This window comes from Canis lupus, chromosome 30 (genome assembly GCF_048164855.1).
Source record: "Canis lupus baileyi chromosome 30, mCanLup2.hap1, whole genome shotgun sequence".
In the NCBI taxonomy this organism is placed as follows: domain Eukaryota; kingdom Metazoa; phylum Chordata; class Mammalia; order Carnivora; family Canidae; genus Canis; species Canis lupus.
The window spans coordinates 39,867,772-39,891,603 of record NC_132867.1 but is presented as its reverse complement, the minus strand read 5'-3'; the positions used below and the strand labels follow the sequence as shown (position 1 = coordinate 39,891,603).

General features: G+C 61.6%; 1 protein-coding gene across 1 annotated transcript in view; it reads right to left on the bottom strand.

The window, feature by feature from the left end:
- UMODL1 (uromodulin like 1) overlaps window positions 1–23,832 on the bottom strand; it is a 58,859-nt gene that overhangs the window by 14,080 nt on the left and 20,947 nt on the right. Inside the window, exons 7-16 of the mRNA XM_072807291.1 lie at window positions 21,941–22,195; window positions 19,738–19,850; window positions 18,462–18,681; window positions 14,933–15,070; window positions 13,872–14,444; window positions 12,505–12,762; window positions 10,667–10,779; window positions 8,238–8,451; window positions 5,993–6,130; window positions 4,266–4,588 (exon numbers count right to left, since the gene is read on the bottom strand). Coding sequence (XP_072663392.1) covers window positions 4,266–4,588; window positions 5,993–6,130; window positions 8,238–8,451; window positions 10,667–10,779; window positions 12,505–12,762; window positions 13,872–14,444; window positions 14,933–15,070; window positions 18,462–18,681; window positions 19,738–19,850; window positions 21,941–22,195 — 2,345 coding nt within the window. The remainder of the gene's footprint in view (window positions 1–4,265; window positions 4,589–5,992; window positions 6,131–8,237; window positions 8,452–10,666; window positions 10,780–12,504; window positions 12,763–13,871; window positions 14,445–14,932; window positions 15,071–18,461; window positions 18,682–19,737; window positions 19,851–21,940; window positions 22,196–23,832) is intronic.

Below are 23,832 nucleotides of genomic sequence, written 5' to 3'. Positions count from 1 at the left end.
GCCCACCACGGGGACGGAGAGCCCGAGGTGGGCAGTTGCACGATGTGCTTCAGTGGCGAGCATATAGGAGGAGACGGATATTTCTGTGAAAATCTCCATCGTCATACTGGAGCCGAACCAAGTCTTCTGTTTGACAAGATGCCTGAAGTTTCATTCGTTTGCGGTGCTCGTGGCTTGGAGTCTGATCATCATGGGGGTGGGCTTCCCAAGACCAGCGCCCCTTTACGGACACCTGCTACGCTGTCACCAGAACAGGGCACAGCGCCAGCCAAGGACGCCTGCAGATTGTTGGTGGACGCCTAGTGACGAGCGTGGCAACTCTTCGGCCGAAGTCACGGCCTAACCGGCTTAGGAGTCGACTCGAGGCAGGGGAAACTGTGAGAGGTGGACGACCCAGACCACCGACGAGGAGGAAGCCGGGGCCTGGCTGAAAAGTAAGCCGATGGGGACCCATCGGGAGCGTCCACGGAAACTCAACCACCGAAGCAGGACGTGATGGGCAGCAGGGTGGCGCCCACGACGGCGGCACAGCGGAGGGCCTGGTCGCGGTGAGCCTGCCAGGCAGCGATGGCTGAAACTAGACATCTGGAGACCAGCAGCCCTGATGGCACCCCCGAGTCTGATAGAGACGCGGAAGCCAACCAGGTTCTGGCACGAATGGGTCACAGGTGGTGCAACGCTTGCAGGAGCGTGACGGGGAGCGGCTGCTTTTGGACGGTTCTGGACTGAAGAGTCGCCGCGGGGAAGACGTTTTGAATGCTCCTCTGCCTCTCCAGCTCCCACACCTACTCCTTACTGGCCACTCGCTTATGAGAAATTACGGCAAGTGTATTTTCTCCTGGTGCGCCCGTGAAACAGACCCGGTAAGCACGGGTGAGTTGACTACATCAGGGAGTCATTAGCTTATATCGGAAGCTACTGGATTTGACCGGGGCGGGGTGGGGGGGTGGTCTCTAGGTTTTTATATACATAGTGAAATTCGGATTTTGGAAAACCCGGTTAATTCTTGGAATTCGTTTGCCTTACTAGAGACTGGTGATGCTTTAGCTTCTGGGAACACACCTGCCCAGGTTCCTCACCGAATTATCCGAAAATGGAAGCCCTGAAACACTTCTGAACGTGCACCTGTCTCTGCGTCTGCTTGTATCGGCATCTCCCTACATTGCAATACTTATCTACGTGATGTTTGGGGGTCCGGTGGCTTCTTCCAGCTGAGGAGCAGAGGTTCCCGTACACGTAGGGTCATAACAGACAGGGCGTCAAGTCTCTGATGCCCCCCCCCCCCCGTCCAGAGCACATGCTCACACCATGGTGCACATTCGGTGCCTTTGGAAATCGCTTTGAAAAGTGTCTCAGACAAACTGGACGGACCCCTGCCGCCCCCACAAGAATTTTGGAAGTGTTTGTGAAGATGACTCCGTACGCTGGCGAATCTCCTGGGGTGTGTGCATCACTTTGGGTCTCTTAGAGCATCCTCTGCACAATCTGTATGCGGCCTATCCAACTTATGGGGGAGCCTTAAAGCCTTAGATTTAACATCTAAAACATTAAGGGGTCAGTAACTCTGAAAGTGCTGAACCAAAAAAGGAAAAAAGAAAGAAAAGAAAAGGAGGAAGCAGATCCTGCTAACTCTATCTATTCCGTTGTATTTGTATAAATAGTCTTTGGGAAATCTTAGGTTTTGGCAAATGTCAAAAAAGATCAAGAACTTCCGGGATGCCTGGGTGGCTCAGGGGCTGAGCATCTGCCTGTGGCTCAGGGCGTGGTCCCAGGGTCCTGGGATCGAGTCCCGCATCGATCTCCCTGCAGGGAGCCTGCTTCTCCCTCTGCCTGTGTTTCTGCCTCTCTCTGTCTCTCATGAATAAATAAATAAAATCCTTAAAAAAAGAAACTAAAAAAAAAAAAAAAAAAAGATGGAGAACTTCTGTGGATTCCAGGGCTGGGATGGCTCGTTAGAGACACATTTCCCTCTGCTCTGAACGGGCTCTGAACCCTACTGTACGTGACAGCTGTACCAGGTGTGTGTGTGGCTCAGGGAAACAAAGGCAGCGAGCCAGTGCGCCGGCTGGCCCCTGGGGCCCCCCCACCCATACGAGGCTCCTCCTGAACAGCTGCCCACATCATCTCCTGCATCGTTCAGTTCGCTTCTGCAAGCCTGCAGGCTGCTACCTTGGACCTGAGACCCTCGGGGGCAGCTCTGCCCGGGCCCACCCTCCAGCCCTGGCCCGTGGGCCCTGGGGCTCAGAACCGCGGCTGCTGAGAAGCTGCAACCAACCCCCACCCACCCACCCACCCCACCCCCAGTCAGTGCGGCCCGCCTCCAGGGAGCCCGAGGAATCCTTAAGAAAGAGAAGCAAGCCCCCAGGGTCATGTTTAAGCTGTGCTGGTTGGACGGTGGGAGGGGGGCTGATGAAGGCTCTGGGTCCCTGGGGACATCCTGGTGGCTCCCCCCACCCACAGCCCCAGAGGAGGCTGGAGTCACACTGGAGAGAGGCAAGCAGGCCGACTGTGCAAGTGCACTGCTCGGCCATGGTCCCCCGCACGCCCACGTGCACGCACAGACCCCGCAGCGGCCTGCCCCCCCACGTCCTCTTGCACCTGACCCTGCAGCGCAGCGCCTGGCCCCCAGCACGCCTGCACCTGAGGGCCATCTTTGCCCCCACGTCCCATCTCTCCTCTTCCCCAGAAGCCTCCCACCAAGTCCTTCGCCAGCCTTTGGAGCCCCTGCCTCCTCTCGGCGGGGCTGCTCCCCGCGTGGGCTCACTGTCCACGACCAGGCCTCCTGCTCGGGGCGCCCACCCAGCTCTGCTCCTCTCAACCCCTGATCTTGCCTCCCTGTGCCTGTGGCCCCCGCATCACCCGTTGGCTGAGCCCAGGCTGTGCCCGGGGCCCACGCATCCCCACTGGGGAGCACAGACTGGCCCCAATCAGAAGCCTCTGAGTACGAGGCCTTTGCCCCCCTTGTACCCCTGAGGCCCCTGGAAAGGCAGTCACAGGGGCCTTAGGGCTGGTCCTTGCAGGCAGGGCAACCTTGCCCCATTGACTGCCAGGTCGCACTGAAACCTAGACACGGGGACCTAACCATCACCATGCAGGTAGGGCACCCAGCCCGCGGCCCCATGGGCCACCCTTCCCCACCCTGTTCTGGGAAACAAGGCCTCGGATTGCCCTCAGGAGGTTCTTAGCGGCAGAAGTCCAGGCCCCTGGGCCCCTGCCATGTGGACCAACCTCCCGACTGAGGACAACCTCCCCGTCTCCACTGCCACGCGGCCCCCGGCTGAGACCATCTCCTGGGCCACGGCCACCACCAGACCTTCCATGCACACCCTCAACCCAGGGCCCAGCTGCCCTGCCTCCCAGACGCGCTCCTTCCAGCACCTTCCACCTGGTCACTCCCGCCCACCACCCCCTGCTCTCCACCCCCCTCACCCAGCCTCTGCCACATGTCCCCTGGCTGCACACACAGGCCTCCCCGCACGCATCTGGGGACCGTGTCAGTGTCCACAGGTCCTGTCCCAGGGTAGCACATTTCCCTGTCCCCCCGTGGCCAGTGAGGGGGGCCTCACGGAGGACGCTGGTGGCCTCGAGACTGCTCAGTGTGGGGAGGAGGGAGGCAAGAGGAACACGGGAGCCTTAACTGTGACCCAGAGCCAACCCGGGAAGAACCAGGGCCGGAGTCGGTCAGCCTGGCACCCGGGGTGCAGGGGTGCTGCCCCCAGAGGAGCTCCCGTGGGCCGGGCTCCCGTCTGTGCCACCCGTCACCCTGTCAGCGACTCTGCAGTGATGCAGACCTCAGTCCCTCTGGCCGGGTCCTTGTGATCACACCAGCCCCTTGCCCAGCGTGCACAAACGTGTGCACACTCACGCAGTCACACACGTCTACAATCACACACACTCACCTACACGCACGCATGTTCTCACACGTGTGCACGTCTGGACGCTCACGGTAACACACCGAGCTCTCCTCCCTGTTTCCTTGCTAGCCGCCGCCCATCCTGCCTATGCTTCAGAATCCCTGGAAGTATCTTTAAACCCCGAGGCCGACCCCAGGCCCTTTGCACAGGATCCCACAGGGCAGAGCCTGAAACTCCCTCCTGAATCTAGGACGCAGTCTGGTCCCTGGTGAGAACCTGCCCTAACGTGTCCCCCTTTCTTGGGTCCCCCATTCAAGTCGGAGACCTTGGGGTGCAGTCTTCCCCAGTCCCCCTCCGCACCCCACCCCTCCCTCCCTGTGTGCCTCCCGCGTCTGGCCCCCCAGCCCTTACACTTTGCACGACGGTTCCGCACTCGCTCCACCCGGCCACCAGGAGAACGTGGGTGCTGTTGTGGTAGCTCACATTGCAGGAGGGCTGTCCCAGGTACAGGGAAGACTCGGGGATGGACTCCTGCCGCAGGAAGCGCCTCTGGATGGCGATGGCCACCTTCTCGATCTCGCAGAGCACCCTGACCGCCTCGGTCAGGCTCAGCCGCGGGGGCGGGTCCTGGGGCCCCTGGCTGGCCGCTGGCACCGAGGCAGCCCTGGTTCCTGCAGGGGTGGGGAGGCCCCCAGGGGCCCCGGGAGCCTGGGCCGCGTGGCCAGGAGGGTCACCTGCAAGGCACAAGGAGATGAAACCAAGACTGGGTCTGTGTTTCGGGAGGGTCCCCTGAGCCTGGCCTGCGAGCCCGCGTGGAGGGGGCAGGGGCTGAGTTCCGGCACACACCCGGGCTGCACATTCTGGCCACGACCACACACACGCACCTGTTGCATGTTCCTGCCCAACGGCGGGGCCTGGCCTGGTGGGCCGGGGGCTCCCGTGGGCCAGGGGACCATGGTGCCCTCTGCCCCCCACCCCCCAGACTCTCCCGGGCTGACGCTGGGTGCGGGCTGAGCCCAAGGGCTGGCTGTGACACCCCCCTAATCTCTAAGGTGGGCTGCGCTAAGGTGGGTGTTTAGTCTCAGCATCCTGAGTCCCCAGCTCCTCCCCCCGCTTCCCGCTTCCCCCAAAGCACGGCCTCAACCTCCACGGGGACACGGAGGCTCTGCAGAGACGTCCAGGTCCCCCCAGGGCTCCAGGCCTCGTCTGCGCCAACCCGACCCAGGACACGTGTCAGCCCGCTCCCTGGGCCCGGCTCCATCACCCGCCACCCCAGCACCCGTCTTCTCTTCTGTCAGGGTGGGGCTCGCCCGCCGCTCCGACCCCTCACCTAGCTCCCAAGATGCAGCCCGAACCCCCGCTCATGGCGCTCACCGCCTTCTCCACTGGCCTCCCCCGCTCGCTCCCGCCCCCCTTCACATTTCAGCCGGGCCCAACTGCGCCGGCACCGTGCGCCCATCAGGAGCTCTGTGCTCACTGCTGCACCGACCTGGGGCACCTGCTCCACTGGAGCCCCTCTGCCCAGTGCTGTCCTAGCGGGCCTTTAAGACCTCCTCTTCCAGGAAGCCCTCCTTGACCCAGCTCCTGGGGCTGCCACAGCCTAGCCCCTCTGAGCCTCCTGCTTCTACTGCAAGAACACACTCCATACTCCCGGTGACAAGTGTTTACTTGCATAAGTGTCCGTCTCGCTCCACCTGACCACAGATCCCTGCATGGCAGGGGTCACCTCAGGGCCAACGCTGAATCCCCTGAGGCCCCATTTAATGGTTAAAGTATGGGGTGGAAGGAGGGGCCGAGCAGAAACATCTCCCGCGTGCTGCTTGTCACACGGGCTGTAGGCTCCGGAGGTCACTTCTAGAATCCGAGAGGACGCCGCAGACCTTACGTGCGTAGTCTCTCATCGGGGGCACTTGGAGAGGCGAAGTGCCCCCAGGAGGCTGGAGATGCATGGCACAGTGTGAAGGGGCACGTACGTGTGCACAGACACGCACACACACGTGCACACACACGTAGGAAAACGCGTCCAGGACATAAAAATATGCTGACCCCGTTTGGAAAAGAAGGACTTTGTGAACGGACGTCCTTAAAAGAACAGATGACCTGACGGTATCTCAGAGAAGGGATTAGGGAAATCTCACCTTCACAGGGTCTTCCAGAATATTCCAGAGGGACGTAGGGGGCGCCGCCCACGCAGCTGCACGTGAAGGAGCCCAGGGTGTTGCGGCAGGACGCGCCCGGCTCGCAGTCGTGCTCCTGGCTCTCACACTCGTCGTAATCTGCGCGACATCGGAAACAAGACGGGACACGGTCACGGTCACCGGGCCCCCGAGGGCTGCGGGCGAGAGGCGCTCCCACGCCGGCTGTTCACACGGCCTTGTGGGGCGGGGCGGGGGTGGGCAGGCGTGAGTCTCAGGCCGCGGAGTTGAATACGGAGGGACGACAAAGCTGGCCAGTTCTGGGGAGTTGAGGGGACAGGGAGGCACCTGCTTCTCGGCCGGGATGGGGGCAAGAGCCGGTGTCCGGACGTCTGCGGGGGCTGCTAGGGGGGAGGGCTCCTGGTCCCGGGGGCGCTGGGGGGGAGCAGCTCATCGGGGCGCCAACAGGACCCCGGCCCCGGCCCTTGGCCTCAGGCCCATGCACCCCACAAGCCTGTCCCCATAGAAGGTCCTCGGCGCACTTGCCTGCCTTGGTCTCTGCGCCCAGTCACTAACTCACAGGAAGGGGGTTTACTGCAGGAAATGGGTAAAAATCAGGCCATCTGAGCAGAGAGCATGTCCACACCTAAGGCCGCCTCCCGCATAGCACAGTTTGCTCAGTGACATGTCCCCCTGGTCCTTTCAAACACGGATGGCGGGACGCCTGGGGGTGGCTCCATCCGTTGGGCGTCTGCCTTTGGCTCAGGTCATGATCCCGGGGTCCTGGGATCGAGTCCCGCATCGGGCTCCCCGCTCAGTGAGAAGCCTGCTTCTCCCTCTGCCTCTGCCTGCCGCTCCCCCCGCTTGTACTCACTCTCTCTCTCTCACTCTCTCCCTCTCAAATAAATAAATAAAACCTTTTTTTAAAAGATGATTGAAACTATGTTTTGGGGTGTTGCCTTCTTCAGCAGGGTGCCTTTATTTTGTTTAATATAAAAAAGCTTACACTTTTATAGAGTCAAATACTTCAGCCTTTGCCTCTGGGGGCTCCTTTGACTTCAATTTTAAAGTTAGAAAAGCCTCCTCTTTCCAAAAACCGGAAAAATGCTTGTATGGCCTCTGAGTGACGTCATACATGAAATTTTTGCATCATTTATTTTCAAGTACGACATACGCTGTGAACCGAAATGTGCCCCCAAAATACATACGTTGGAGCCCCAACCCCTTGTGGGACTGTGTTTGCAGAGGGGGCATTTAGGAGGTAATTAAGGCTAATGGAGCCCATAAAGGTGGGACTGTCACCCAAGAGGGTTGGCGTCCTTATAAGAAGTGGCGCCAGAGCTCGGCACACACACGGGGAAAGAAAGGCCTTGGAAGCTCTGTCCACACGCCGGGGAGAGGGTCCGCCCCAGAAAACGAACCAGCGGGCCCCCGGATCTGGGCCGTCCAGCCTCCAGAACTGTGAGAACGTGCAGTTGTGTTGTGAAGCCGCCCCGTCCGTGGTATTTGGTTACGACAGCTCGCGAAGACAAATGGGACTTGAAAGAGGAATCTAAATGGCTTTGTCTCCCTGCTTTTCTTTTCAATTATTTTTACCAGGATCTCCCTGGAAACCATGCTTGGGAGGAAGCGTGGGCTGCAGAGAGGGGCAGGTGCACCCCCGGCCCGGTTACGTGGGTGGCAGAGGAGGCCCAGGGTGGGACGTGGACCCCGGAAAGGGAGCAGCATCTCTGGGCATCTGCGCAGCTTCACACCAGGATGGTTCTGGCCCCTAAACCTTCAGAAACCAACACAGTAGCAATAAGAGAGATGGGGCGCCGGCGGGCGGAGGGGGGGCTCAGTCGGTGAAGCGTCTGCCTTCAGCTCAGGTCATGATCCCAGGGTCCTGGGATCGAGTCCCGCATCGGGCTCCCTGCTCAGTGAGGAGTCTGCTTCTCCCTCTCCCTCTGCCCCTGCTTGTGTTCTCTCTCATGTTCTCTCTCTCTCTCTTTCAAATAAATAAATAAAATCTTTTTTAAAAAAAAAAGAAAGAAAAAGAAATAAATTAAATTAAAAAAATAATGATAAAATAAAAAATAAAAAAAGATGAGGGTCCTATCTGTTCCCCATGTTGACCTCCTGCCTGGGAGCCCCTAGGAGGAGACACATGGGGTGACGTCTTCCAAACAAGGGCAGAAGCTGGGGTCTCCCCACCTCTCTTGCAGACACAGTGAGCCTCTGGGGGGCGGGGGGGCCGGCCTCCACCTACCCTGGATGACGGTGTCCTCTCCGACCACCTCCAGCAGAGACGCATTCTGAAAGGCCACGAGGAACGCAGCGGACACCTCGTGGACACCCACATCTGCGGTGATCAGCAGGTTAAACTCCACCACGACGCTGCCGTTGGCGATGCGGGTCACCTCCACCTGGACCCCACCGGAGTCCACGAGCCGAAGCATGGAGGCTGGCAAGGAACCCCGCACCTTTGGAGAGATGGCACGTGAAAAGAACGAGAGGAAGCAGGGTATCCGACCAAGGGGGCACCTCCTGGGATTCGGGCCAGCAGCAAAAAGGACAAGGTCCCGTGTGCCGTGTCCCAACCCCAAGTCCCAGGAAGAGCCCTGTTCCCCCAGAGCACATCCGCGGGCCGGTGTGGGTGACATTGAAGGGCCCTGCCTGGGTGGGGGGGGGACACGTCACCCAAAGGGGCACACGTGACAGCATTTAGAACCTACTGCTCTCGGCACAGAGCTGTGGAGGGTGGGGGCTGGATGGGTGGACATGGGGGGGTCATCTCTCTCTCATTGTGCATTTTCTAGAACACTCCCTCTACTGCTGCTGCAGACCAGCTCCCCTGCCATTCTTCCCACCTTCCCCAAAACCGCTTCCCTCCAAGCCTTCCCACCAGGACACGCAGCTCCTGCCTCGCTTTTCCCTCTACCACCTTGGAGGGAATCCTTCCCCGCAGGCCATCCTCGCGCCTCACAGCCAAAACGCCACTGGGTAGTGGCTCTAAGCGGTCCATACAGCACTAGACTTCTATGGGAACGTGTGCTTCTGGGGTCTGGCCTCCCAGAAAACCTCGTCTTCATCTGGACCCCGTGAAGGGTGGTGGCTCAAGGCACAGGCTCATGGATTCACTTCTCAGCGTTGGGACATCCAAGGTGACAAATCTGCTGTCACCTCCGGTCACCGGGCCACCATCACTACCACTGGAAGAGCTAGCTCTTGTCTCTTTCTCTCTCTCTCTCATCTGGGACTTCCAGAGATGCGGTTGGATTAAAGGCCCTCGGGGCTGCCTTTCAAATCCGTCTCAAAGCAAAGTTCCAGCCTCCACGCTAGGGAGTGACGGGAACAAGGTGCCACGTTAACCCACAACCTCCCAAAAGCTGTCCCACATGAGTGACAAGCTGCACAATCATCTGCTATCCTGAAACTCTAGACAAATCAACAACGGTGCCCAGAAAGAGGCGAGCGAAGACATGGTTGGGGGAGGAAGGATGCGTGCAGACATGTGTGCGGATCTGGGGCTGCCGCACGTGGCCGCCGGGGCCCTGTGGCCCGATGGTCAGCGCTGCTGCTTAGTATTACGTGCAAACATCACGGAACCTACAGGAGACCATTGACAACTCTTGAATCCACGCACAGGGGCACTGGGCCGGGTGCTGGGGACCCAGGACAAATAAGGCAGGATCCCAGATCCCCGAGGAGCCCCAGCGGGACCCATTTCCTCCACCCTGGAGGGGAGAACAGAACCAAGTCATCGGGCTACGGGGCGAGCACCCTCCGCCTCGAGGTGGTGCTTCCAAACCCTCTCTCCTGGGTCTTAAACCCGGCGGGGAGGGAAAGCTAACGGGGACCCGGACGTGCACTGCGTCCAGGAGACCGCGGGATCGGGACCAGCGCATCCTCTCTTCGTCAAAGGGGAATCAAGCCGCAGCAAATCCCGGCCACCACCGTCCCTGGGAGTGTGAATGGGGCGGCGGGGGAGGCGCCGGCGAGATTAGGAAAAAGGAGCAGCAGCTTCATTCACGCTCGCCAGAAAGTGCAAGCACCGCCACGCGCATCAGCGGATGAAGGGGTGCACGGACCGTGGTCTCTCCGTGTGGCCGCCCGGGGCTCCGGGGAGCAAGCCAGACGCCGCAGGCCACGCGTGTAATGATTCTGTGCACGCGTGACACCCGGGGCAGGCAGACGGCAGGTTAGTGGGTGGCAGGGGTGGCAGGGCCGGGGCGCGGGGGGAGTCACTGCAAATGGGCACAGGTGTGGCCTCTTTCGGGGTGATGACGGGAATGTTCTGGAACTGGCGGTGACTGTTGCGCAGTTTCACAGAAAAAGCCCAGAGCGCTGCACGGAGCCCTTGTAAAGTATGGATTTTAGGGACCGTGAAATTAGATCTCAATTTCTTATAAAAGGTTTTCTTCGCCGGGCTTCCTGCTCCACGGGGTCCCACCGCCGTAAAGGAGCTGGCCCAACAGCGAACAGCGCCGAGCAAGGATGCAGCAGGGGCCCAGGTGTGTCCCCCACCTGCCGATGGGTCTAGCGGCGGGGACGCCGGGCACCACGCCGGACGGAGCTTCCCTCGGAGGTGGGGGGTCCCGGCACCTACACGTCCGCGTCCCGCGTGGCTGTGCCTGGGCTTCTGTCCGCACCCCCGTGCACGTCCCGAAAAGGAAGGGACGGTCCCCCCCAACTCACCATCGTAAGGAACCGCTCCCGGAGGTCCTGATACTCCTCGCTGCTCGCATTGCCGAAGGACTCTACGTACCTGACGTTGGCTATTCTGACTTTGCCTCTGAGTTTCTGGGCCGCTGTGGACAGAGAACAAACCTGTCTGAAGCATTGGGAACGGTGACAGCGGCAGCTCGGTGGCTTCACGTCGGCCAGAAAGAACGGCACCGGAGGCTGGTGGTGCCCCGCACGCGCACGCACAGCCCAGCCACCCCAGAGGACGCCGGCATGCAGCCGGGGCACAGACGGAGAAGCTTCTGGGCCCCCTGCCCCCCTCTTCCCCGCCCCCATGTGGCTCTCCACGCACACGCTGCCCAGGTGGTTTACCAGCAGGGACAACTTCGAGAAGGAAAGGAGGCTCTCTCATGCCCAGGCCGCAGGGGCCCACCTGGATGTCCTGGGCAAATCAAGTCGTGGGGCGGCCTTGCCCCGCCCCTGCCAGAGCCCACAGCCCACGGCACAGCGCCCAGGGGTCCTGACCCTCTTCTCCCTCCCCCTAGAGCACCGTCTCTCCGTGGCTTAAGGGTGGTCTCTGCTTTTGCATCAGGTCTGTTCCATGGGAATCTGTTCCCTCCACGTGGGGCTTCCAGGAGGCCTTGGTACAAAAATGCGGTCCAGCAACATCGCCTGGCCACACCATGGTGTCTGGCAGGTGGCATCCAGCACGGCAGCCACCTCGTTTGGTCCTTCACCAGACATCTGTGATGTACCTGCCAGGTGCCTGCTGTTCCGGGCGCTGGAGGCAAGGCCAAGTTTCTCCCGGCGGGGCTGAGAGTGCTGCCCCCACAGCTTACTGCCCAGGCCTAGCACAAACCACAAAGCCATCCCAGGACGCATGGCCTGATGACCCCACACCCATGTCCTTGGGGTCACGGCTATCGCTGCACCGGAGGACCACGGGTCCAGACGCCACAACTGGGGTGTGCAGCTTGATCTAAAAGCCTCAGGAGCAGGACAGGTGCACAGGTGAGAAGGGACAGGGACCCGCCCCGGCACAGGTCACATGCCCGTGGTGGGGGCTCCTCCTTCCAGCAGGTGAGGCCTTCCGGCAGTGACCGCCCCTCCTCCAGCCCACCATGAACCTACCGGAGGACGCCCTCACACACCGACTTCCCTCTGATTTCCCGGTCCACAGCTCATCGGTACCCTAAAGGACGCACACAGAAGCTGAAAGCTCCTCTTACTGGCACCCCCAAGGGCTGTGCACCCCACCTTGGAGCACTCTGCGTCAGCCCTTACACAGCTGCCCAAGACCTGAGGACCCATCTGCAACGTCAGCCAGCCCTTGGCTGTTTGAGCAACTTAGGCATTCAGGGAAGTATCTGGACGACGGGTGCAAAGGGGGAGAAACAAGATTTGTCCGAACACATAACTATCACCAGCACCAACGCCACCTCACCAGGCCCCGGCCGGGAGGGGACAGACAAGCTGTCCAACTGTCTCATGTCCCCTGTCTATCCGTCCTTCTTAGAAGCCAAGTCCAGGTCCGCTGAGAGCGGGAGCAATCAGAGGGAGGGCGTGACGCTCAGCACACCAGCACCACGCGTGTTTTCCTGCCACGTACCCTCGAGGACACGGGGCAGCCAGCGGCCACCACCTCCGCGGGCAGAGTCCTGAGCACTTTGCGCCTCCGCGTGGCCCGCGGTCTGCCCCCTGCTGCATTCCTGGGCCCCGGAGAGGCAGAAACCCAGCCGCTCGCAAATGACTGGCTCTTTTGAACCTGAACGCGCTGAAAATCTCTCACGTACTTGTTCCCTCCCTTTGAGAACAAGTGGCCACGAGCGTCCCTGAAGCCCATTCATTACCTGTCCTCACTCTGAGGCGGGCCCCGGCACCTCCTTCCCTGCATGCTCCGGCCACTATCTCCACCAGGTGCAGGACGCCGGGCTCCAGGCCCGACAGCGTCAGGCTCGCGTTCCGGGTCTCCAGGTGCACCGCGGGGCTCCGCGTGGAGGTGACGGTGAGCTGGAAGGTGGGGTGCCGGGCGAGGTCCGCCGCCCACGCCACATGGAAGCTGGTGCTGGTCACATTGGAGATGGTGACCCTCTCGATGGGGACGGGATCTGGCAAGTGGACATAAGCATCGAGCAAATGAAAAGCAATCCAATGATTGAAGGAGAGAGGACCGGAGAAGCCTCACCAAACCCTAAAATCGAATACACGGCTTGGGGACAGGAGAGGGCATCGGCAGACACCAGCCCAAGGAAGTCATATGAACCCGCCGCTAGCCCTGCATGTGGTACAGTGTCCCTGGATGGCCCCCTGAGCCCCAGGCTCCCTCGGACAGCCCTCCCGCCCCTTCCGGTTTGGTTTTCTCTCTGCCACTGAGGTCCCTGGTCTTCCCCAAAGCAAACCTCTTGAGCAGATGCTGGGTGGCTCTTCCAGAGGGGGTACCCCACCACCCCTGAGCAGACTCATAGAGGGGCCAGCACAGGTGGCCATGGCTGGCTTCGGAGCCATTCCCGCAGGGTGATCCCGGGGGGCGCTCGACGGTACTGACTTACGGGGCCTGCCGTGTAGTCTTGGAACGTGCAACACTCAGCAGAGGAGATGCACCGATGGAGCTACGTTTAGGTTCTATTTGGCGGCAAGCCGGGGTCGGGCTAGCACCGTGAGCTCACAGGGATGCCGCGTGGGAGCTTCACGGCCGGGGCTGCCGCCCATCTACGGTGCTGCCCCAGGACCTTGGCAATGGCCAAGCCCTCTGTGTGCTGTCAGTAGAACTGCCAGGGGGTCTGCACGGTGCAAGGGACTGTGCTAGGGCTCAGGGCTTCTGCACTGTGGGGAGGCGTGGAAATGCTGGGGTGTCCAGCACTCCTGGGTGGGGGGGCTCTGCAGTGCTTAAGGGCACACATGCACCCCACAGGCTCCTCCTGGGCCCGACCTCCTGCTCCTGATGGGCGACCAGAAGGCTTGGGGACAGGCAGGGGAGAACTGGGGAAAGCACAGGGACCAGGTTTCAGTCCTAACAAGACAGAGGCCACCCCCAGGGACAGGGCTGTGCTGTGCCCCACTTGGCGCAGCCATACGATGAGCAAGACACCTGACTTTTCTCAAAGGTCTTTGATTCAATGACCGTGTGAGCCTTTACCAACTGGAACGCAAGGGTTCCCCGGTGTGCCCGGGGTCTCGGGGCACAGGCCCCCTAGCACACGCCATCCGAGGCACTCACCACAGGACGGAAGCTTCAGAGACTCAGGGGTGAGGGCTGAAGGCAGGTCCGGGGAGCTGGAGGGCCCAGGGTGCATGTTCTGTGGCCCTGTGGGGTCCAGGGGCGCTGGTGGTGTTCTCCAAGTGGGGAGACCGGCGTGCCACTCGATGTGGTCTGCGGGGCCCTCAGTAGGTGTGGGCCAGACGGGTGGCTCTGTGCTGGAGTTTCTTGACAACCATCCAGGGGTGTCCAGCAAGACATTCATGGCCCCAGGAGGGGAGCCATGGGAGTTCCCGGGAGCCCCGCTGGCTGTCGGTGGGCCTGTCACCAAGCCTGGGGCCATGCTGGGCACCTCCTCCTCCATGCCCTGGCCTGTGCCATTCCCGTCCTGCTTCACCACGTCGCTGCCCCCTCTCCTGGGTGGCAGGCCTGGGGTCTGGGCCTGGCCTGCTGCGGGTGTGCCCCCTGGGTACCCAGGGCTGGGCCACAAGGCGGGAGTCTCCCGGTCAAGGGCTGTTGTTTCTGTGCCGAGAACTGGGGCTGTTACTCCTGTTGCCGGAGCCAGGACACCTCCCGTGGGGCTCACCGTGTCACCTACTGAGACACACATCCACTCTCAGAGGGGACACCTGGTCCAAAGACGCTAAGCAAAACCTACCAGATGCCACCCATGAGCGAGAGCCTCCCGGGGGGGCCCCAAAAGTGGGGACAAAGGCTGTCTCATTGGGGGTGATGGGATCACGAATGTCTAGTGGGGCTCGTGTCTGCAGCTCTCCGAGGGGGCGGCAGGGCCTCTCCACTGGATAAATGGGAGCTCTCAGGTGCCACGAGCGGGACTCCAGCTGGGGGGCTGCAGAGCCAGGACATAAGCACGGGGCCCCGTTCTTGCAGCTGAATCCACCCGGCCCTTGAGGAAATGGGGCAACTTCTCTAGATCTGGGCTCAGCGCAGGGCTCGGTGCAGATGACCGGCATCGGTGTGCCCTACGTTACACGAATAAGGGAAGGATGCGGGACAGTGGCCCGTGGGTGCTAGAGAGGCTATGGGATAGGAGGTCCCGGGGGTGGGGGTGGGGGGCGCACCCTCACAGGCCCGGCCCGCTCGGGCGGGGTTGGTGTCCCTGGCCGTCCGGCACCGACAGGTGTAGGAGCCCTCGAGGTTGATGCACTGGGCAGCGGGGGAGCAGTCGTGCCCCAGACTGTCTGCACACTCGTCCCAGTCTGCGGGGCGGGAGAGAAACGGGACGAGCTGCTGAGTAACGGCCGGAGGCTGCTCACAAGGCAAAACAGCAACGGAGCTGAGTTCTCCGCAAGCACCTCCGCAGCCAGCAGTCGAGGGGCAAAGGCCGGGGTCGGTGGTGGGCTCCCCGCCCCCCGGAAGCCTGTCTGTGACCTAGACCGCAGGCCCCGCATCTCCCTGCGACAACCTTCACCGCCGGCTGGCTGCTTTGGGGGCAAAGATTAGCGACTGTCCATTCCCTTTGGAGCCCTTGGCACCCACTGGTGTGAATATATTCTTCTCCTGTGTATTCTGTTTCCAGACCCCAAAACCAGGATGCTTCCCCTCTTCACCAATGGGCCAACATCCCCCTAATATTTAGCTCTTCAGCAAAGAAAACTAGCCAAGCCTGGAGGCATCTGGGTAAATCTAACCGGAACTCTTAGAGACGCACGGAGGAACGGTCCTGAACACTAAGAAGCCCAAAGAGCCCATGTCACTGGGAAGCGCTGACCCTTGTGGGCCGAAGGAAGAGCGTCAGGTAAGGGGCCCCCAGCACCTGCTCACCCACCACACCCAACACAGCCGGCACTTTCCAGCCAGCGGCAGCCTGGACCCGCACTAGCCAACCCGTGAAGCAAGGCTCCTGGGGCCCCCTCTGCTCTCCAACCCCCTCTTCCCGCCCCCCCGGGGGAACTGCCACCCCCACTCTCGCAGGGAAACATCTGATGGTCTCGTGCACTTTGACATGTGACTGATAAAGTGCTACATGTGACACGCATGATAAACCTGAAGGAGTAAATATCTCAAGCTGCATCCCAGGCGAGGAGGAGCCGGGCTAGGGGAGGGGGACAGCTTTCCCCACACCCCGAATCCATCTTTCAGATCACTGCCTGCCTGTCCCTCCCGCCCCAGGGGAGAAGGTGGCTCAGAACGGAGTGGCCTCTGCTGGGGGACCGAGCCGGGGGCCCACCTGGGGGTGCTGGGCTGGGCTGGGCTTGGCGACACCCTGTGCCCCGGCCCGTCACAGGCTCCCCTGGCTCCACCATGCTCGCTGGGCCAGAGGAGCCCAGACTCGCCCATATTTAAGTCATGACACAGGACGCACACTCGGTTTTATGCGGAGAAAACTCTGCAGCCAAGGGCTGTTCTCGTCCTGTGGTTTTCAATTTTGCTTCATGTGATCTTCACGGAAGCTCATGGAACAGCTCCCTGAGACCCGAGGGCTCATCAGCTGATGCAACAGTCACCTCCCACCGCCCCCTCTCCTCCCCGCCCCCCCAGACAGGGCCCTGTGTCCCCGCCCCCGGGCCTTCCTGGAGCCCTGCCCCACTTCCTCCACAGCCTGCAGGCAGCTCCAGGGGTTTTGGGGGGTGGAGGGGGCTGGGACCTGGGATGAGCGAGCAGAGCCCCGCAGTCCAGAACGGGCTCCCACCCCTGAACACCTGGCGGCTATTTTTAGCCACGGTGATTCACCGGCCTCCCCGCCGGAGCAGCTGGCCAGCAAGCCCGAGTGAGGCAGGACGCTTTGTCTCGTCTTGCGTTAGAGCCCCAGGCCAGGTGGTTCTCCAGTCCAGAGGGAGGAGGCAGGTCTGGAGTGAGAGTGCCCAGGGGGCCTCGGCACCTTCTGGATCCACCAGACGCCTCGGGGTGCAGGGGGAGGGCTCGCTCCTGGGGGCCCTGCAGCTGCGGGAGGGCGAGCGGCCCCGGAGGGCGCGGCTCGGAGCAACAGGGTGCTGCTCAGCGGGGGGCACGCCCTCCTGGAGGCAGACCAAGGACACGTGGCCAGCCACTGACCCCCCCACGACAGATGGGCCTCAGGGGGAAGCTGAGGTCATGACAACGTGACCCCCCGCGCTGCTGGGACATGTTGACTCACGGAGGCGAGAGCCCCCGAGCCACCCAGGAATGCTCCGAGGGCGCCAACAATAGCATTTCTGTGCAGCCGCGAGCAGAGCAGCCCTCCGTGCTGCGGTTTGTTGGCGTTCCGCAGGACGGCCACGCGTGCGCTTCTCGGTGCCCCGCCCGGGGCCTGGGCTGCCTGCCCGAGGGGGGCTGGGCCCGGGGCTCTGGTGACACAAGCAGCAGTCGCTGGGTCACAAGACCCTGCACGGGGCCGGGCGCCCCCACCCCAGTCACCAGGCAGGAAGGGGGTGCCAGCACCGGGAGGCCTCCAGGAGCCTGCAGGGCGACCTCATGGGACCTCATGGGGACGCTTGACGGGACCTGCTGACACCCTGAGAACATGAGCGACGAAGGCGCCTCTTCTTCCTCTGCCTCTTCTTCCCCTCCCAGATCCTCACGAGCCCCCAAGCTGGCTCGAAACAACAGGGTTCATTCTCACACTTGCACAGGCCGAAGTCCAGGATCCAGGGGCGGCGGGGCCCCATCTGGGGCTCGGGGCAGAAGGGGGAGCATCCTCCCTGCCTCCTCCGGCCTCTGGGGCTCCCGGTGTTCCTGGGCTCGTGGCCCCCAGCCTCGGCCTCGGTCTCCCTGCGGCCGTCCTCCCTGTGTCTGGGTCTCTCCTCCTCTGCATCTTCTCCTGTAGGGCGCTCCCCCGATCCTGGGCGATCTCCGATCCTGACCTTAATTTTGTCTACAAAGACGCTTCCTCCAAACTAAATCTGCAGTTCTAGGTGGACATTTCTTGGGGGGGTGCGGGGAGGCCACCCCTTCAACCCGCGGGCAAGGAGCAAGAGTAACCCAACGCCTGGTGCACAGGGCCGGGCCGGGAAGCAGCACTCGGGGCTGCTGGCTCCCCTGAGGGATGCTCGGGTCTGGCCTTGGGTGGAACTGAGGGAGCAACTGAGGACCCCCCGCTGGGGAACGTCATCCCTGCCTCACACATCAGCCTGTTCTCTGCTCTCTCCCTATCTCTGTCTCTGTCTATCTCTGTCTCTCCCTACGTCTGTATCCCCGTTTCTGTATCTCTGTGTCTCTGTCTCTCTCTTCTCTACCCCTACATCTGACTGTCTCTCTCCTCTCCGTCTCCCCACCACCCTCCTCTGTCTGTCCCAAGGTGTCTCCCCCTCCCCTGATCTAAGACTTCCTGCCTCAAGGCAACATGAAGTGAAATTACATAACATTCAGGCCAAGGAACTAGAGGCCGGTTGGCAGGTGGCGCAGGGGACGGCGGCCCCCAAGGCCCTTCCCCTCCCGGGTCCTCCAGCTCCGTCCCACCTCGTGTTCTGGGCCCCAGGCTCTGGGGTCCCTCTCCCACCGGAGCAAGAAGCGTGGGATGCAGGTGGGCCCCCACGCAGGAACACAGAATAAGGATTCGAATTTCATGCACTTGATCGATCTTTCACGATAAATACGCATGGACCTGAAATCGCGTGGCCGGGCCTCTGAGGGGCCTGGCGGCAGTGGGCTCGGGTATAGAGGAGAACCGACCTTGCACGCGTGTGCCCCGCGGGTCGATCTGGAACACCCGGCTCGCCCACAGAGGCGGGAGCATGGGCGCCAGCGTGGAGAGTCCCACTGGGAACTCAGGGTCCTGAAGCAGCAGCCTGAGCGTCACCACCACGCTTCCGGCCTGGAGAGACACGATGCGCACCTTCAGCTTGCCTCTCCTGTACAGGTCGGACAGCGCTGGCGGGAAGGCGTTTGCAACCTAGTGGAGAAGAGGCAACAGCCACTCAGAGCAGATGCTTCCACCAGCGTCTCCAAAACCATTGGGCAGGGCCCGTGTGACCCCCCAAAATGGTGCACAGAATGTGTCCCCTTGGTGACCAAGAGGAGGTGTCCGGTGACCAGCCTCTAGGGGCCAAGAAGAGACAGGAGCACCTGGCCCCCCGCACCTCCCCCAGGGCCTCCCCAGGGACAGCCGCGGTCCCCACTACGATTGTGAGAATCCCAGTCACCACGACAGTTGGGCTTCCTGTCACGGAGCACAAGACGCACAAACCACTGTGCGCCCTGGAAATCGGTGTGCAGGCGACGTGTGTGTGAGACAGATGGAGAGATGTAGTGGCTACTTGCAGCTGCGCCCCTCATGGGCTGTATCCCCCCCAGAAACACCGGGGCCACCAGTGTGCGGGGCCAGCATGCCGAGCGAGGGAGGCCAGCCTTGCCCCCCACACACACCATGCCCCGCACACACGCGAGACACTCCCACTGACAGGAACAGGCTAACTTATCAGTTTGAGGGCAGGATAAAATCTTAGGCCATTCATGGTTCTCGGTGGTTTAGCAAGTCACTTGGGTCCCAGGTTCATCTGTCACCCAAGGGGAGACAGCCCTGGCCGCTGGCCTGGTTCCCCTGGGCTGCATACTGCTGCCCCCTCATTAGCCACGGGGAGGGTGGATGCCGTGACCCCTGGTAAACGCCCCCCCCCCCCAGTGAAGCCCCAGCACTAAAGCAGGGAGACAGATGCCCCGGGCTACCTGGATGGAAGGTTCCGCAGAAAACCCAGCTGCACCATCGGGGGCGCACTTGAACCAGAGCTTTTCACAGACCGTTTGGCCCCGTATCCAGATTTAAGGGGAGCCCCCCTAAGGGGCAGCACTTGGGTAATCAGTGCCCAGGATCTGGGCTGGGGTGACGCGTGCTCGTGCGCAGTCACAGAGAAGGGGCTGGCACAGCACGCACGGTTGTCTGGCTCAGTCGCCCCTCCACCCCCCACCCCCACCCCCCACCCCCAGCACCGTGTCTGCACTTTGGCTTTACCTCATGGAGCAGCAGTCGGGAAAAGTCCCGGTACTCGGGGCTGCCGGGGTTGAGCAGCTCCTCCGTCACGTTGTGGTCCAGGACCCTGACGGTGACTCGGAACACGCGGGCGTCTGCAACAGCGACAACGCAAATTGGCCAAAATCGGTGATGAACCGTCACACACGCCTTGCTGTCACTGTTCCCCAGAAAGTCTCCTCTTCTGAGGGGACATTTGTTTGCTGATAGATGGAGGGAGGAGTCCTGGATCAGCTGGCACACGTACGGTCCGCAGGCCCCTCTTGCCATCCTCACCCCGCGTGGCTGCGGCTTTCCCGCGTCGTCCACGCACACAGCCGGCCGGGTCCTCATGCCGGATGCCACCAGGCCCCGGTACCCAATGCATCCTGTCCACCCAGGACTTTCCAAGCGTGTGCACCCAGAGTCCCATCCCAGGAACCGACTGTCCCCGGCAAACCGGGGTGGGGGGGTCGCCCGGCAAGGGAGGCACCCCTTCTCTTTGGCCATAAGCAAAGCCGGGAGAAGTAGGATGGGACGGGGAGCGCGTGTCTCTTTCATCGCCGAGAGTAAAACCAACATCCAAGCAGGTCCTGCTGCATCTCCGTGTGCTTCTCTGACGACCTAACGGCCGTGGGCCGGATGCGCCCTTTATCCCTGCTGGGTGCACGCGCCACGAGGGCCGCGGAACTGTCACCGGGTTGTACCCCGTGCGTTTCTAGATCAGGGCCTCTCTGGCCCTTCTCCCGTCCTCGGGGCACCAAGTGTCCCTGTGATGTCAGCCTCGACCCTGCCCACAACGAGAGCCTCCTGGGAAGGGGGGGGTCAGTGTCCACCTGAGCCCCCGAAATCCAGACTCTCTGTGAGGCTCTGCAGCCACTGTGACCGGAACGCCCACCGCCTCCTAACGCCGAATTACCTCGATAGAGCCTTTAACGTGAACCAAGCTCCTTAAGAGAGCAGCGTGCACGCAACAGACATTTTTACAACATGGAGAAGGAGAGAAGAGGCTGGCGGTTCAGGAGTCTTCTGGAACTTTCCTGAGGGCACGGGTTGCTGAGCCCCCCCCCCCCTGCACATCTAGACATGCTCAGAATGTCCCATGGGAGAGGAGTTGGGGAGGGAGCAGAGGGAGGGTCAGCAGAAGCAGGGGATGGGGAGAGCTGGGGTCTGCCCTCACTCCCCGACGACCTAGGGAACCGAGTGCTCCCTCATTTACTCCCGGCAGTACTTGGACCCTAGACTGAGAAGATGACGTGGGTCCTGCTCTGAAGTCGGAAGCCTCGTGTGCCAAGGTGTGCCCATTTCGTGGCTGGGGCTCTGGGGGTGGGGGGGCCGCTGCGTGCCCATTCTATGTGTTGTGACAATTCAGCAAGGGCCGGCCCCAAATCGGCTCCCAAAGGCTGCAGGACGGTGTCCTCAAAGGCCTGCTCATTCCATCCCTCATTCGTCCCTGGACAAGGCCTCCCACGCAGAGATTTCTGTGCTCTGTCCCCAGACCGGCCTGGGAGCTCCTCTGTCCCCGCCCAGGTACGCCCAGGCCAGGCAGGGAGGAGATGCAGTCATGGGGAGGGGCGGTGAGGTCAGCCACCTGCGGAGCCCTATCCCCATCCCCCCCACCGCCCGGGCCACACCAGCCACCCTCTCCAGAGCTGAATCCCTGGTTCACACCTACAACCTGTTTGGGTGAAAGAAAGTATCTTCACGGGCCGATCTAGGGGGCACCGTGTTAGCTTTTTAAGGGCCTCATGCGGGAAATGAAGCAGGTCCGGGAGGATGCCCCGTGATGCTCGGCTCCGGTTCCGGGAACGCATAGACGCAGCCCTGTGAAGTCGGTGCTGCAAAAAGGCCTTTCAGGGCGCCCATCGCTGCCGTTTTTGCTTAATCACACTGTTTGCTCCGCCCTCTCGGACTGCGAAGGCCTTCAAACCGGGAAGGTGGGCTCCTCACCTCATCACCTCAGGTGTGAGCATGGGCCCCCGCACCACCCGCGGAACAGGACGAGATGTAGCGGCGTGAGAGGAGCCGTGGAGACCACAGACGGCCACCGTGGCACCGCTCAAAGGACACGGAGCCCCCACAGCCCCTCCGGGAAGGACTGCCCCTGCCCTGAGAAGATGACGAAAGAGGATGGGAATCTTGGGGCCAACAGAGGTGGAGCCGCAGACCCTCAGGTAAGACGCAGGGCGCGTGTGGGTGCCCTTACCTGTTCTGACGGTCAACGTGGCGGTGACATTGCCCCCGCACGCCTGGTAGCTGGTCTTCACCCCATACAGCTCTCCGGCCTCCAGCCCCGCCACCTCCAGGGTCCTCCCCGCGGTGCTGGCGCTCTGCAGGAGCTCCTCCCCCTTGTAGACCTGCACGTGGAAAGTGCGGTGCAGGGAAGAATTCAAACGCCAGGACACCTGAAAGCTGCTGCTGGTGACGTTGAGGGTCACGTAGTCCCGGATGGGAGGGCAGTCTGTGGAGGCAGAGGGTGAATGAGGTCGGAGACACCAGAGACAACCAAAGCAACATCCCTCTGTGGGCCCCACAGCAAACTCAAACAAAAACACTTCGGCGTCGAGGGAAACCATCCGCGAAAGGAAAGGACAAGCTGCAGAACGGGAGAAAATAGTCACAAATCAAATACCTGGTAAGGGGCTAATATCCAAGATGTGTAAAGAGCTCATCCGACTCCATAGCGATCACACGCGTGCACACACACACTCGATCCAATTAGAATATGGGCAAAGGATCTGAACAGACATTTCTCTGAAGAAGACATCCAGGTGGCCAGCAGACACACGAAAAGGCGCTCGCCGTCACTGGTCATCAGGGAGGTGCCCCGCACACCTGTCGGAACGGCTGACATCAACACCACGGGAGATAACGCGCTGGTGGGAATGTGGAGCAGCCGCTCTCGAAACAGCGTGGAGGCTCCTCCAAATGTTAAAACTAGGGTGACCGTCGCATCCAGCAATCCCACCACTGGATGTGTATCCACGGGAATCGAGACCACACCGTCAAGGATGCGCCTGCGCGACACGGATTCCCCCGGGACCTCCGGAGGGACACCTGCCGCCGCCTCCGTGGGCCCGGGACCCCTCACTCCGGATGTGTGCCCTGCAGAGCTGTGACAGGGTCAGGTGCTGTGCTTCTCGGCACCTGGTCTGCGCTCCGGGAACTGGGCCCTTCTCCAACTAGTTTTCGGGGCAGCTACTTGCGGGACGGTGCCGCCTGTCGCGAGGTCTTTCCGATGCTGCCCGTCAGCCGCCCTCTAACGTTCGAAGGCGGATCCACCTCTGCGGGACAGGCCTGGAGATGTTTTCAATGCAAATCGTCCTTCTACTCCTTCCCTCTGTCCTCCTGTGACACGGATTTGCGTCCTCCAGGTGCAGGATGCCTTCTCGTTGCCCGCTAGGACACTCCTCTTAAAATGTGGTCCCGGAAAAGAATGTTCAGGATGCAGGATGCCTGCATGATCTGAGGGCACCTGAGGCCTTCCCCCATCCTGCAGCCGTGAACCAGATCCAGGACCTGACATTGGTCTGGGTGACACACATCACATTCCCTGCGTCCACGGGTCTGGGCCCTCGTTTGCTCCGGGCAACCCTGACCCGTCGCTGGCAAAGCAGTTCGGGTGCTCCTGGGGGGTCCTGCCTCTCCCATGATCTCTCAGCTCAGCCTCTGCTCCGGACCCGTCAGCGTGGCACCTGAACCTTATAAAGGTAGAGATGCCGGGGACTCCCGCCATCGATCCGGAGCACCCCGTGTTCAGAAGCCTGACGGCAGGTGAGGAGCACCAGCACGGGCGAAGCTGTACGGCCGCGTCTCACCCGCCCCGACCACCCCGACCGCCCACGGCCCTGCCCTCGCCCACCCCCAGGTTCGGGAGACGAGGCCAGTGGCTATTAGGTCCCAGCTGGGAGGGAGACCGCGTCGGAGGGAGAGAGGGCGACCTCGAATACAGTTCCACCTGATGCTAAAAGCAGACCGTGTTCCTGGAAGAGCAAGCGGGAACCGTGAGGTATTTCTGACGGCTTTTGTTTTGTGCAAGAATCCAGCTGCCCTGCATGTCGCTAAGCGGATGACTAATTTCACAAGAAAAGCATCTGA